We start from the raw sequence: 15,426 nt of genomic DNA, 5'->3' as shown, positions 1-15,426 counted from the left end.
GATCAGGTTGCTCAGAGCCCCGTCCAACCTGACCTGGAATGTTTCCAGGCATGGGGCATCTGCCACCTCTCTGGGCAACGTGTGCCACTGTTTCAGCACCATCATTGTGCAAAATGTCTTCCTTATATCAAGTCTAAATCTATGCTCTTTCAGGTTAAAACCATTACCCCCTGTCGCTCTCTACAACTACCTGAAAGGGGGTTGTGGCGACGAGGATGTTGGCCTCTTCTCCCAAGTAACTAGTGATAGGACAAGAGGAAATGGCCTCAAGTTGCGCCAGGGGAGGTTTAGACTAGATATTAGGAAAAATTTCTTCACCAAGAGAGTGGTCAGGCATTGGAACAGGCTGCCTAGGGAGGTGGTGGAGTCGCCATCTCTGGAAGTGTTCAAAAAACATGTGGATGTGGCACTTCAAGACATGGTTTAGGGGACATGGTGGCGCTGGATTAATGGTTGGACTTGATGATCTTGAAGGTCCTTTCCAACCTTGTGATTCTGTGATTCTGTGTTGCTACAGGCCCTGCTAAACGGTCTCTCCCCATCTTTCTTAGAAGCCCCCTTTAAGTACTGGAAGGCTGCAATCAGGTCTCCCCGGAGCCTTCTCTTCTCCAGTCTGAACAACCCCAACTCTCTCAGCCTGTCCTCATAGGAGACGTGTTCCATCCCTCAGATCATTTTTGTGGCCCTCCTCTGTACCGGCTCCAACAGGTCCATGTCTTTCCTGTGCTGAGGGCTCCAGAGGTGGATGCAGCACTCCAGGTGGGGTCTCACCAGAGCAGAGTAGAGGGGCAGAATCCCCTCCCTTTGTCTGCTGGCCACACTTCTTTGGTTGCAGCCCGTGCTACTGTTGGCCTTCTGCGCTGCGAGCGCACATTGCCGGCTCATGTCCAGCTTTTCATCCACCAGTACCCCCAAGTTCTTCTTGGCAGGGCTGCTCTCAATCCTTTCATCCCCCAGCCTGTACTGATATCAGGGGTTTCCCCAACCCAGGTGCAGGACCCTGCATTTGGCCTTGTTGAACCTCATGAGGTTCACACGGACCCATTCCTTGAGCTTGTCCAGGTCCCTCTGGATGGCATCCTGTCCCTCAGGCGTATCAACCACACCACTCAGCTTGGTGTCACCTGCAAATTTACTGAGCGTGCACTCTGTCTATGTAATTGATGAAGATATTAAAGTTCTTTAGATACATTTAGTAGTACAAGCTCTACAAGTCCTAAATATAATGCACCAAGTGAACTGGACTCTTTCAGCTGCTAGGGCAATCTGAAAGATGTGCTGATTTATAAATGATGGGAGGGTTTGTGGCTGTTAGTAATGGTGTCCGTTACATGATGCTTTTTATGTGGAATAGGCTGCAATGGCAGAAAGAGAGAAATGTGGAGAAGTAAGCCTTTACTTATGGAATACAAGCAGAAAAATAAACGCATAATAGTTAATGCATTTCTTGGAGCTCTGAAAACATGATTCTTCCAAAACTGCATTGCTGTATTTTTTTTTCCCTTATGAACTCACTGTATTTTTAACTGTTTCCATTGTAAACGATATGCAATATTAACAAAGTAGGTAGATACGAGTTGTATGTGTGTGCATCTTTTTGTTACTGTTTTAATCTTTTCCTGTTGTTGGTCAGTGATGTGAACATACTCAGTTTACACAGAGTCTCAATTTATGTTTGTCAAGGACATTTCACTTCTGTAGATAAAAATCTGTATTTATATCTTGGTACTTATGAGACTGTCCCATTCTATCATTCTGAAGGCAGTAACACAGAAGTCACTGGGAGACTTGAAGAAGTGGTCATGATTTGGATCAAACAGATCAGACAAGTTTTAGTGGAGAGTGAGCAAATGAGAAGAGAAGCTGATGACATTGGTCCATCTGCAGAGCTGGAACACTGGAAGACAAGAATGTCATCATTTAACAGGTTAAATCCCTGCATTATTTCTCATGGAGTCGAAAAAAAAGCTTTTTAAAAATAAATGTAAACTTTCATTCCAAAGAGAGTATTACATGTGCTTCTTTCTTCAAAGCCTTTTAGATGAGATCAAGAGTTCAAGAGTAAAGAAAATTATAAGTATTCTTCAGGCAGCAAGATCAAAGACATTAAAGCAGTGGAAAGAGCTGGTAATTAGTATATTTTAATACAAATTTTAAATGAGTACAGTACTGTATTTGTAATACACACAGAACTGAACACACAATGCTACAAATAGCTTTGAGTGTTTATGCTGTTTTTGTGCTGTGGTTTATTATCTGTTTGTTGAAACACATAACACCAATGATTTTTAAGTGAAACAGATGATTTGAAAAGAGTCGATGCTTCTGTAATGTGTCTTTCATTAACATAGTGGGTGGAATGATTGCACAAAAGTAAAGCAATGCAGCAGTACGAGCTTTTTCTGTGTCTTTCCAGCTGTACCCCATGCCGGCCTACTGTACCCTGTGCAGGCCATCTGTAGAGATGTCTGAAAGTTCATCATACCGCTCTTAGAATTATTAACAGCTGGCTTTGTGTAGCATATTTGCTACTTCAGATAAGTATATATCTGTAATGTAAACTTGTCAATCAAAATTGTAGGCAAGCCAGAAAATAAGCTGTAGACCACATACAGCCAATCAGAACCCCCAAAAACACCAGAAGGTAGATCTTCTAGCACTTAAGGTGTTCTACTCTTGAAACTAGACCAGGAAAACAGTATCACCTTACTGAGTTTTTTATTTTGTGCTTAACATATTTGCAGACTTCTATGATAAATGGAATTTGGATGACAGTGTCTGTGCAGAGCCAGTACAAGCCAAGGACATTGAACTAAATTTCTTTCTTCCTACAGAATTGCCTCCTAATTACTGGATAGTTCCATCTGTTGTGAACAGAAGGATACACAGGCATTAGTTGTGAACTTATTTGCCCTAATAAGTGTTTATTAAAAAAATGATGGGAAGCATCCTGGTCCGTTTCAGGGATCTTGTCTAAGTTCTGTAGAATAGGTAGTATGCTAAAATCCACGCTAAAAAATGTAAGTCGGATTATAAAAGCCATGCTGTTGTACTTCTATCAGTAAGGAGAAACTTTGTGAGTCTAAGTTAGTAAGGAGTTCGTCTAAATCGCATCCAAAATGTTGCTGATTGCCAGGTAGATCTTACCAATTTTTGCATGTAAAAGCAGTTATTTCTTACGTAAAGAAGAAATGACTTATTTGAGAGAACTTCTGTGAGAAAATACCTGCAAGATGGAATCATAGTCTGGTGGTAGCATGCACTTTAAAAGAGCAAGAACCTGTTCAGTAAGTTTTAGCACTATTAATTCTATTTCTTTTTTTTTCCTCCCTTTCAGGATGGTAGTATAACAATTGCTGCCAATGAAGCTAAAGACAATGTGAGATATTTATATGCATTGGATAAATTTTTTGGTCCACTTGCCAAAGCTTCACCTGTAAGTAGTACTCTAAAGGCACTTAATGTGAAATTCAGAAAAGAAAGGAAAGGCTTTTGCTGCTGAAAGAAAGATATTTCTCCTTTCAGTATTTAACTCCTATGCTTAATGATTAGTGGACAGCTTGACTCCTTCGACGTTAGTGAACTGAGCTTACAGATTTTGAATAAGCCAGAGATAATACTACTTTTTGTGTAGGGGGCAGTTGTCATTCCAGGAGATAATTGAAGGACATGAGAAAAATAAGCAAAAAAGTATATTTTTCCAAAATCAAGCTGAATTGTCTTTGTGAGGTTGGGCCTTACATATGGTACCTCTTCCTGTCTCCACGCTTCAGTCAGCAGTTACTCATGATTGTTTTGGTGCAAATATCATAAAATAATCTTAAACCTTCAGCTGAGCTGAAATTGGGCAGCTTCCACTTATTTTACAGGTTAAAGCTGTTTCTTTTGCAAGTGACATGTATTTACTTTCATTCTGGTTCAAATTATAATATTTATTTTCATAATGGTGTGGGTCTCGGATTTATTTTTTTTTAAGTGAATGAATCTTGAATATACAGCCACCAGGCAAAACTGTCTAAGCATACATGGTTCAGAAGACTTACCCATAATTCAACTGCTTACAAATTTTGTAAATATTGTTTTCAAAGGTGAAACTCTGTTTGAATCCATTGTGCTATTTTACAATGCTTTTCTTCTGCAAATATTCAGCGTTCTGCCATAGTGTGCTTGACTTTTAGACACCATACTTTTTATATCCTTTACTAGACCAGTAACTGACTCTTGTTATTACTGGTTCTCAGTATATCTGTCTTTCATGTATTTTTGTGAAATCTTTCTGTGGGACAGAAAACTCTATAGTTCAGCATCCTCAGTAAGAGAGAGATTGTTATTGCCTTGACTCCCCCTTCTGGGTTTCTCTTCCGTACACATCTAGGCAAAATGAGCAAAGGCCAACTTTCTTTTTCTTGTCCTTCCTACAGCAGGTCAATGCTTTTGTAGCCATGTGTGATTTCTTTTCCTCAGGTAGCATATTCCTTTGCAAAGCAGACTACAGCACCTGTGTATACTGTAGTACAGTCTCTGTTTTTCCTCTGGAAGATCCCACTTTGGAAGAAGACCTGTTCATTTATTCATTACCCATTCCCCATTTTTTTTTCTTTTGGTCATAGTGTGTTAGGTCCCCGCAAATGAATTGGATGGTCCAGTTCATAATGAGATGTCTACAAGAACAATGTGCTACAATCAAAAAGGTGTTTATCCACTGATAAATGTATTCCCAGAGCTGTCACATTTTCCGTTGTGTTAAGTTTTAGGAAATTCGAATTGATGACTTTCCCATTTTTTCTTTTGTAGGTAACAATGATGGAACACGTACCCAGTTTAATGAATACTGTCTGCATGATCTACTGTACATCACTATACTACAACACATCGGAGCGCATGACATCTCTTCTTCTAAAAATCACTAATCAAATGATTAACACATGCAAGATGTATCTATGTGAGGGTGTTTCAAAAATCTGGGATCTAGACAGGTAATAGAATTTTTATAATTTAATCTTGTTTTATAAACACTAGAAGTAAAATTATAGATTAGTCATCAAGATTCCTAAAAGGTAAATTTAAGTAGCCCCTCGTCCTCCTACCAGGCGCTGGTTTCCATGTTAATTTTAAGCTTGTGAGTACTCATTTTGTGTAGAATTAAGTACTCTGCAAAACCAAATTTACTATGTGTTGTGGAAAAAAATGTTATTGAAAGGCATGTAATGTATATCAGTCTACAACACTCGGCATTTTGTCCCCATGGCTTTTTTTAGACCAAAACACACTTGAGCGATTAGAACTGGGATCTAAGGTTCTTCATAAAGGAACTCCAAGGAGAGACTGGCAAAGTTCCATCTAAGATTTCTATATTGCTGTTAGTGGACAAGAAGGTCACTTGGAGGAAGGGGACAATATATACCGGAACCAGAATCACAACTTGATTGTACTCTGTTTGGAGTACATCTCTGATAGGATGGAACTCAGACTTGTATTTTCTGAGTATTCTGTGGAGAATGCTGTATGAGCAAATACATGAGGAGTGTTAATGGTGCCAATGAGGCACCTTAAATTTAAAAAGCTTAGATTTACTGTAAGTTTGCTAGTTAGACATGCCTAAGACTAGTTGTTCTTCCTTTCTATTGGTCTTGTTACAGCTTTTAGTATAGCGAGAGTCCCTGGTTTTCAGTAAATATTAGGTACTATACAAAAAATGAACAAAAAGTTTGCCTCAGCTCTAAGGAGCCTGCTGTGTAAAACGTAAGAAGAGCTTGCAGTCTGAAACATAAGAATTGAATGGTGAGATGGGGGAGGAAAGAGGAATGGAGAAAACCCAGCAATCCTGCAGTGTTGGACAACTGGAATGACAGCGTTTTCAGCAAACCTTGTGATGCCTGTGGATGTTTTGTAGGCATCACTGCCACAGAACTAAAGGAGACATTTTGATGATGAGACATATTAGCTGCCCTATGGCTACTTGTAAGGAGCTGCTCCCAAGTGCCACATACAGCATAAGTGGAAACACAGAAGTGTTTGTGTGAAACTTAAGAGGGTGGTGAATGCTGACATCACTGGCAGAACAAGTGTATCTGAAAGATGAGAAGTTAAGTGGAGACAGCCTAGGAAGAACATGTGCTATAAGAACACAATTATTTTCACGCAAAAGAGAAAGGAGAAACCACAGAGCGGGATTAAGATGAGCATGACATCTAAAGTTATCAACTGGAAAAGTAATGATTGGAACAGTGTCTTGAAAGAGTATAAATGTAGCAAGATTTTGATCACTGAGGTGACAAGGAAAAGGTGTTACAAGCTTCATGAAGACATAGACAGTCAGAATGTTTGTGCTTAAATTCTACCCGAGTCAAAAGTAACACTGAGGTAACAGGCTAGGAGACATAAATCTAACAAATAATTTGGATTTCTCTTGTACTTTTGTGTAGATAAAGGGAAGTTTTCAGAAATTACCTGTAATCAATTACATACTGGCTATGTTTATTTTAAAGAATTAATGTGAATAAAAATAGAGTACATTTTTTTGTTTATTCTATCTGAATTTAGTTTTGAAACATTCTTCCCATTTACTTATTTGCTGCTGCTGTCCCTGCAAAAGTTTCTTTCTGTCCCAGTTAGTGGTTTCGAGCTATAATCTTTCACTATCATTTTAATTCCCAATGATGTTTTGAAGATGAAAGACAAAGCCAAAGTGGAGCAAAAGTTTTGGGTAAATGGCTTATGTGTAATTTCCATGCCTCATCTGTGTATCTCATGTATAGTAGCACCTCAGGGTTAATGAACAGCTGTGTATAAGTGGTATATATAAGCTTATATGTTATAAGCTGTAGCTATCTGTGGCCTTAGGAACCAAGATTTTCTGAGTGTGTCTTTGTAAAGAACAAGACTTTTCTCATGCTTACTGTAGTCCGGAAAAATACCTCTCCAGTCTTGTCTGCTTAGAAAAAAAAAAGAAACAAATTAAGAAAACCCCATCAGCAATACCCAGGTTACAGAAGGTGAGAAATGGCCAAACTGCAGGCACTCACTAGCCAGGGTTTACCTCATGTAAGTCCTTTCTGGGCTATGCTGTGGGAGTTTTGGGTTGATGACAATAAAACCTGAACTTAAAAATACGCAATCTAGATAACAAATTTGAAACAAAACCTTTTAATGTAATCCACATATTTTTAATGTGTTTCAGGTAGTGTATAATTTTGTGTTCTTATTTTGCAAAGCTCCATATCTGTCTGAAGTGTTCTATTTTTATTCATACTCTTTTGAAGACCTTCTTAGGATTATTTTCTGTCTTCTGTGCTTTTTTCCTCAGGCAAGAATTGCTAAAGAGGATACAACAATGCATTTCCCTCAAAGAACTGTACCAAACATCCTTTCAGCAAATTAGGGAGGTGCTGAAGGAGAATCCAAGTGACAGACAATTTGATTTCAGGTAAATAATTCCCTCTAATATTGAAACATATTCATTTATACAATTTATAAATGAGATGTTATTATATCTGCTGGCTAGCAGAAAAGCTAAATACTCAATTAAAATGTAGTATTTATTATAATCAGAGTATGACCTTGCAGATGTTGGGGTTTTTATTCAGTAATAAACCAGTGACAAGTTTTTTCGAGTCACTTGTTGATATAGCAGATGTCCAAGGGGACTTCAGGGGAATTTATGCATGTTTTAATTTAATATATATGTTTGTGTATGGTCTGTAATCCCAATAAATTTGAGTCATGACTATAAGAGTCACGAAAAAGACTTCAAAGGAATTTAATCAGCTTTGGGATGGGTTGTCTATCACAGTGCCAAGGGGAGTTTTACCTGTATTGGCACGTAAAATATGGAGCATTTCTTAGTATTGTACATTCCCATTTTGATCTCCTGCAAATGTCTTATTTAAAAGAGTAACTCATGTAAAATGTGGTAAAGGCTTTTAATATAATTCTTAATATATAAGGATTAAGCATTTTCTGGTTTATATCCGTTACTTTGAAATGGTTTTTACTTGATTTGTAATTATTACAGCATAGATTTTTTTATGCAAAACTTGGTAGCAGTTCTGTAATAATATAAATGTGTTAAATATATGTGGTTAAAGCTGTTACAAATAGATTTTCATAACAATCTCGCTTTTTTTACTGCTAGTGAAAACTATATATTTGGAAAATTTGATACATTCTGTAAACGTTTGGAGAAGATTTCAGACATGAGCAATGTTATGGAAAGCCTTTTAGAGCTCCAGCGTATAAAAATAGAAGGCATTGAAGAGATCAGTACTCATTACCAGAGCATTGCTACAAACACCAAGTCCAAACAGTATGATGTTCTGGATCACAGAAAAAAAGAGGTATATACATTCAGCACTTTTCTGACAATCACTCTCTTAATTCTATGCTTTTCATTGGAGTTATGCAGAGAAGATTAAATATTATAACTCTGCATATAGTATTTTGCTGTAGTAATAATACTTTCACACCTTTTAATACAATTTGAAAGTGTTTGGGTAAATTTGGCTTTTATTTCAAATGTTTTTGTTAATTTTTGAGAAGCTAAGTTTTGTGTTTTAATGCTAGAAACAACTTTTCCTAAACTTGTTGGTTTTGAGAAGCATATATTTTGAACTGCAGACTGAAAACTAATTCAGGCATGTCAATGCATTAACTACAGTTTATCTAGTTGCAAGAGTTACACAGTGTTACTGAAAAAACTTAGTGGAATAGTAAAGGCAGTATTATAGTAAAGGTAGCAAAGGCACTTAGATGAACATTTTAGAGGGAGAAGTGAGTGATACCACTCCCAGTGCTGAGTAGGGTGAAGTTTTCAAATGCTTCAGACTCATGTTTTAATAAATCCTGCACATGCTGGAATTGAGCTGCTTTTTTTGAGCTGTGGCCTGCTTGCTTTGCAGGATTGATAGACTCACAATGGAAGTGCTAGAAATGTTGACTTACTCTCCTGCCTTCTTGAACTGTAGCTTGCAACTGTTAGTAACTTTCCTTTAAACATTTAAGTCTAGAGTACCTTTGGCTTTCTTCTAACTAGCTGATGGCTTACATTTCTGTAATACTTCCTGTGTGGTTCTTTTCCGAAAGAGAACAAGGTACTGGTAACTGGAATTTGAAGGTGTTTAAAAATTGCATGGCTTTTCTACACCTAAATGCTTAGAGCAATATACGTTCTGCACTATTTTCCCAAGCTCATGGAGTACTTTCTTTAACAGGAAGTTTGCACTGAAGTCTTTTTGTAGGTCCTCAGCTTTTTGGACTTTTAAGAAAAATTATTACCGATAAATACCCAAATTATTACAGATAAATACCCTCTTCCTAATTAGGAGCTGCCAAGTTTGGTAGCCCAATAGGGGTGAGGCTGTCACAGTTCCATATCCCCAGGTCCACTGAGCTGTGAGGGTGAGTGTGTAATTCCCAATAGGCATGCATGCACACATACACACAGTGCATTTATACACGGGTCTGGCCGCACAGCTCAACACAAACTGAAAAAACAGCAATCACACAATTATAAACAGTATTAATGGCTTCATCCCGTAACACTCTGGCTGAGCGGGAGGAAAGCCTGTTATTCTAGAATCATAGAATAGTTTGGGTTGAAAAGGACTTTGAAAGGTCATCTAGTCCAACCCCCCTGCAATGAGCAGCGACATCTTCAACCAGATCAGGTTGCTCAGAGCCCCGTCCAACCTGACCTGGAATGTTTCCAGGCATGGGGCATCTGCCACCTCTCTGGGCAACGTGTGCCACTGTTTCACCACCATCATTGTGCAAAATGTCTTCCTTATATCAAGTCTAAATCTATGCTCTTTCAAGTTAAAACCATTACCCCCTATCCTGTTGCTACAGGCCCTGCTAAACGGTCTCTCCGCATCTTTCTTAGAAGCCCCCTTTAAGTACTGGAAGGCTGCAATCAGGTCTCCCTGGAGCCTTCTCTTCTCCAGTCTGAACAACCCCAACTCTCTCAGCCTGTCCTCATAGGAGACATGTTCCATCCCTCAGATCATTTTTGTGGCCCTCCTCTGTACCGGCCCCAACAGGTCCATGTCTTTCCTGTGCTCCTGTGGGCTCCAGAGGTGGATGCAGCACTCCAGGTGGGGTCTCACCAGAGCAGAGTAGAGGGGCAGAATCCCCTCCCTTTGTCTGCTGGCCACACTTCTTTGGTTGCAGCCTGTGCTACTGTTGGCCTTCAGCGCTGCAAGCGCACATTGCCGGCTCATGTCCAGCTTTTCATCCACCAGTACCCCCAAGTTCTTCTTGGCAGGGCTGGTCTCAATCCTTTCATCCCCCAGCCTGTACTGATATCAGGGGTTTCCCCAACCCAGGTGCAGGACCCTGCATTTGGCCTTGTTGAACCTCATGAGGTTCACACGGACCCATTCCTTGAGCTTGTCCAGGTCCCTCTGGATGGCATCCTGTCCCTCAGGCATATCAACCACACCACTCAGTTTGGTGTCACCTGCAACCTTGCTGAGAGTGCAGTTGATCCCACTGTCTATGTCATTGGTGAAGATATTAAAGAGTACTGGTCCCAGTACAGACCCCTGAAGGATACCACTTGTCACCGATCTCTATCTGGACATTGAGCCATTGAGCACTACCCTCTGGATGTGACCATCCAACCAATTCCTCATCCACCAAACAGTCCACCCCTCAAATCCATATCTTTCCAATTTAGAGAGAAGGATGTTGTGGGGGACAAAGGCCTTACGGAAGTCCAGATAGATGACATCCGTAGCTCTTCCCTTGTCCACTGATATGGTCACTTCATCATAGAAGAACATGAGGTTGGTCAGACACGACTTGCCTTTGGTGAAGCCATGGATCCCTCCAGTAACTTCTCTTACACAGTCTATCCACCAACTGGCCCCTGGATACCCAGGTCTCCACAGTTTCTGGATTTACAAATGCTCTCAAGGCCCACAGCCCCACTCCAGTTGCTGGTACTCAGACCTATACACACACACATGCACAGACACATGTGCTATGGGTCCCCCCAGTAACTAACTGGTCTTAGGCAATCAGTCTACTCTCTACCTGACCCCTGAATCCCCTTGTTGTCCCAGTTGCTGACACTCAGAGACTCACATATGCAAAGTTCTTTCTTGTAGCTGGTCCAGGCTTATAACCTTATCAGTGGCTGATCTTCAGACCCTGCTGTCTCTCTTGTAGCTCGCTTGAGCCTCCTGGTCTCCCTGGTAGCCAACTCTTAGACCACTCTGGTCTCTTTAATATCCAGCCCAGAATTATGGCCGCTCCAACACTTGGTTCCCAAATCTCTGTCCTATTTGCTGCCTGGTCTGGTTTGGTACATACCCACCCACACAGTATGTAAATGCTCCAGTGTTTCTGGTTGCTATGATCCATAGCTCCTACCCTGGTTGCTGATGCTTAGACCTCAATACGCTCCAGCCTCTCCAGTTGCTGACTCTACAGGGGCACAGGCCCCAGTGACCCATGGTCTCCATAGAATCATAAAATGGTTTGGGTTGGAAGGGGCCTTTAAATATTATCTAATCCAACCCCCCTGCCATGGGCAGGGGCATCTTCAACTAGATTAGATTGGACAGAGTTGCATACAACCTGACCTTGAACACTTCCAGGGATGGGGCATCCACAACTTCTTTGGGCAACCTTTCCCAGTGTCACTACCCTCAGTGTAACAAACGTCTTCCTTATATCCAGAAGTACAACCCTCTTTGGGGTAGATTTAAAACCATTACCTCTTGTCTTATCACCACAGGCCTTGGTAAAAGTCTCTCTTCATCTTTCTTATAAGCTGCCTCTAAGCCCCTTCCACTCCTGTTGCTGGTACATAGACTCCCATGCACACTCGTACACAGAAGAGAGAACTCTCTCATGCATGAAAATGGTTAGAAATGGAAATAAGTAAGAAGACAAGACAAGCTATTCTCATCAGGTGCAGGGCACAGCCAGACAAGTGTACTGACCATCAACCTGTTCACATGTGACTGACTCCTTTTATCCCATCATGACTCTGTTTTCCACACTTGGTCCTCCCACAAACCACATTGATCTCTGCCTTTGCTTCTTCCCTAACTCCCATAATACATTTTGTGTAGTCCCAAAATGCTTTTCCCTGGTAAACTGTAATATGAGTCCCTTATCTCCTAGGCAATAACCTCCCTTAGTCAGTAATAAGGTGCTCTAGAGAACCTGCCAGTTTGCTCATCTTGATGGGTTTCATACCCGAACAGTGAGCTGAGGGCTCTTCTGTGGCAGTGCTGGGAGAAGCTGGTCAGTGTGCTCTGTTCTCTCTGATTAGGTTGTTAGATTTCCTCTGCCTGTCCTTGTTCCTCTGTGCTGCTTTGTGTTCATGAAGATGAGGCTTTAATCATATAACTTAACACTTCTTATTTTTTGTTCGCTTTGCTTAGAATGTAAATGCCTTTGTTACTGATGGTGTCCCTGTTCTCTTTAATTTGGTGCTGAACACATGTACTGTGCAGATAAAGCAAATTCCTGAAAAACTTCAGGGAAAGAATTTGGTATGAAATGGAAGCACCACTTTAGATGATTTTTTTTTTTTATTTTACCCTTTTCTAGTTTGAGAAAGATTATCTTGAATTTAAGAACCAAATTGCAGCATTGTATGAGTCCATACAAGAATTTGTGGATTCCTGGTTTGAGAAGACTGTAACTGTAAGTAATTTTACAAATGCAACCCCCTTGTTCTGGTGCTCAGAAAGGCTGAGTATCCACAGCTCCTACTGAACTCCTTCATTACTGACAGTGTTCTGTATTGTGCTAGTGGCTGCCTGAGATAATGTAGGAGGACATCAAGCCTATTACAAGTGTGCTAAAAGTCGCTTGCAGAAGTGCTGGAAGACAATGTTTATTGTTACTTGGTGCCAGTTTTATGTTCTATCTTCCCTTACCAATTTTATAGCCCTGTTTTTTTGGAAGTTCATTTTCTTTCCTCATCCTAGGGTGTTCCCCATGCTTCCCATTGCATTTCTAAGTTATTCCTGTTGGACTGGCAGGAATGATGAAATAATTTCTGCCATCTGTTACCTTAATGTCAGTGATGTTCATTGGTTCAGGCCCTGATCATGATATGAGATGTTAATGAAGCATGAGTAAAGGTGTAATTGTTCTACCACAGCTGCAGAAAAAAAGAGTGATGATTTGAGAGTCAGAAAAAAATTAAATATTCCACTATAATGTAGTGGTAGCAGTTTCTTGGTTCATACCATGGTAAATATATTCTAAATGGGAAAAAATACAGAAGTAAAATTCACTAACTTGTCTGGATGGACTTTTCTGTGTTTCTTAGAAAACAATTTTCAAACTTACATAGCTTATATTATAAATCAGAAAAAACAGCTTATGAACAATGACTTTCTGAACTATTAACCTCTTCTGGAGTAAATGCTCCATCCTCCTTTTTAGACTGAACAGATGCTGGGACTTCTGATGAAGCTTGAACAAGTAGGAGAAAATCATATTGATCTTAATGAGAAGTATACCATGGTCCTTCAGCAGTACAGCCAAGACTTAGAGTTTGTTCAAAAACTCTACCAGAAGCAAAAAGAAAATCCACCTATACCACGTAACATACCACCAGTAAGAACGAAATAAATGAGAGAGAAAAAGAACTTTGCTTCTTGACTGTTTTTAAGTTAACAGAAATATAACCTCATATCTTCTGTGTTTTAGGTAACAGGGAAGATTATGTGGGCTCAGCAGTTATACAGAAAAATTGAACATCCAATGACATTCCTGAAAAAGAAAACCACTCTTTTGAAGGTTGGAAATTAGCAGAGGAGGATTTATGCTAAGCTTTCAAGCATGTTATTAACATACACATGATTTATTTTTATACTCCTAAGCTCACTTTTCTAGCAACTTGTATTCAGCCTCATCCAACAGGATAGGGGTAGTGTTGACTCCAGGATTTGAATTCCTTTTTTCAGTGTTATTATTCTGCAGCTCAGGACAGTTACTTCCTTTGAGACATGAAGCTGATGACTTAGGCCGGTGCTTTTCTCCCTTCTGGAGCTTGAGTCATGTTAATCCTGGTAGTAACACTGTTGGCTGTGTACCTAAGCACAGAGCCTTCTGTCTGCTATGCTCTGTAATGAAGAGGACTAAGATATTTAACCTCAGACACTAGCCATACTTCATGAAAGGATATAATTTTGTAGCTTTCTCAGTGGGACATCGGTGCCTTGTATAGGTCCTAGTATAGACTTGGTTTTATGGGCAAGACTGGGAGGAAAAATCAGGAAGAGTTATGTTGTTTAGAGCAGTTAAATACTTTCTAATAATTGAATTCCTAAATATATTTCTATGTTTCTGTGTCTTACCTTATCTCTAAAATAGCATAACTGAAAGCTTTCTATTTGTTTTGTTTTCCTAATGGTGGTGAGGAAAAGCCTAGTGGAGGGCATTTCTACTATGTTAGACTCATCAAACTGTTTAAATGGTGTTTGCTTTTTTTTCCCCGCTTTGATTGCAGACACTAGAAATGAAAAAGGTTGTTAAGAGCTATAATAAAATGGCTGCAGTTCTTCTGGAATTTGAACTTATTTATCATAGAGCCTGGTGCAGGTTTGCTGACCAGGCTAGAAATGCTCTGTGTGCTTCCTTACTTGTCAGGCACCCAGAAACCAAGGTAAATATGATTTATTCTTTGTATTACTGTTGCATTGTTTAATATTACATATGCTACTTTAATCATATCATGGATAGACAAGCACAGCATTAAAGTAATCTTAATAGGCTTAAAAACATGAACTACTTGAACTGGTATATTTTTTTTCCTTTTTGTGTATATTTATGGTACAGACTTCATCAAGTCTCTTCTTCATAAGGCTCCTGCCTCATTCGGGGAATAAAAGAGGCAGTAGCCAGCAAATACATATCTATTATTGACTTATCTACATCTTTTTAGATATTGTTTCATGTTTTATTTTCTATGTTAGCCAAAATTTTAGTCAAAGATGGAATTTTTAATTAGATCATGGTCTTTTCTGTAATGATCAACAGCACTGTGTTGAGTATATTCCAAATCATTCATTACTTTGCTTTCAAAACTGCTTGTTGACACAGAATATCTTACCATTCTTATTCACAGATTATAATTTCTGCTGTAGTGCAGAGAAATTATGGTTAAAATGTGGTGCTTTTTTGAACTAATTATTCCACAATGGCCAATTAGAACCTAGTTTTCAAATTTATTTAGCATCTTAGTAGCATTTAGTGCCCCAAAAAGTGTACAGAGATTAACCTTCACAACATTTCTCCTTAGTCTACCAATGGAGAAACTGAGATGAAAAGGCAAATTAGTTTCCACAGAGTGCAGCCCCAGAACTAGAATTAAACTTAGGAAGTCACAGGAGCCAAGTGGTTAGGGCACAGTGAAGGAGTCACACGAAATTGAAATCAGTGTAAGATATTGCTTGA

The 15,426-nt window shown here is 39.5% G+C and overlaps 1 protein-coding gene across 1 annotated transcript in view; it reads left to right on the top strand.

Moving 5' to 3' along the window:
• The window catches only part of LOC104627159 (dynein heavy chain 5, axonemal-like), a gene marked incomplete at both ends in the record, with an annotated part of 56,629 nt that overhangs the window by 906 nt on the left and 40,297 nt on the right, over nucleotides 1–15,426 (top strand). The window contains 10 exons of the mRNA XM_010295278.1: nucleotides 1,762–1,927; nucleotides 2,034–2,127; nucleotides 3,338–3,436; nucleotides 4,795–4,976; nucleotides 7,307–7,426; nucleotides 8,135–8,336; nucleotides 12,565–12,660; nucleotides 13,411–13,584; nucleotides 13,678–13,767; nucleotides 14,480–14,635. Of these exons, the coding sequence (XP_010293580.1) occupies nucleotides 1,762–1,927; nucleotides 2,034–2,127; nucleotides 3,338–3,436; nucleotides 4,795–4,976; nucleotides 7,307–7,426; nucleotides 8,135–8,336; nucleotides 12,565–12,660; nucleotides 13,411–13,584; nucleotides 13,678–13,767; nucleotides 14,480–14,635 (1,379 nt within the window). The remainder of the gene's footprint in view (nucleotides 1–1,761; nucleotides 1,928–2,033; nucleotides 2,128–3,337; nucleotides 3,437–4,794; nucleotides 4,977–7,306; nucleotides 7,427–8,134; nucleotides 8,337–12,564; nucleotides 12,661–13,410; nucleotides 13,585–13,677; nucleotides 13,768–14,479; nucleotides 14,636–15,426) is intronic.

This window comes from Phaethon lepturus, unplaced genomic scaffold (genome assembly GCF_000687285.1).
Source record: "Phaethon lepturus isolate BGI_N335 unplaced genomic scaffold, ASM68728v1 scaffold15519, whole genome shotgun sequence".
NCBI lineage: Eukaryota > Metazoa > Chordata > Aves > Phaethontiformes > Phaethontidae > Phaethon > Phaethon lepturus.
The sequence above is the reverse complement of the archived record's forward strand: the minus strand, read 5'-3'. Positions and strand labels throughout refer to the sequence as shown.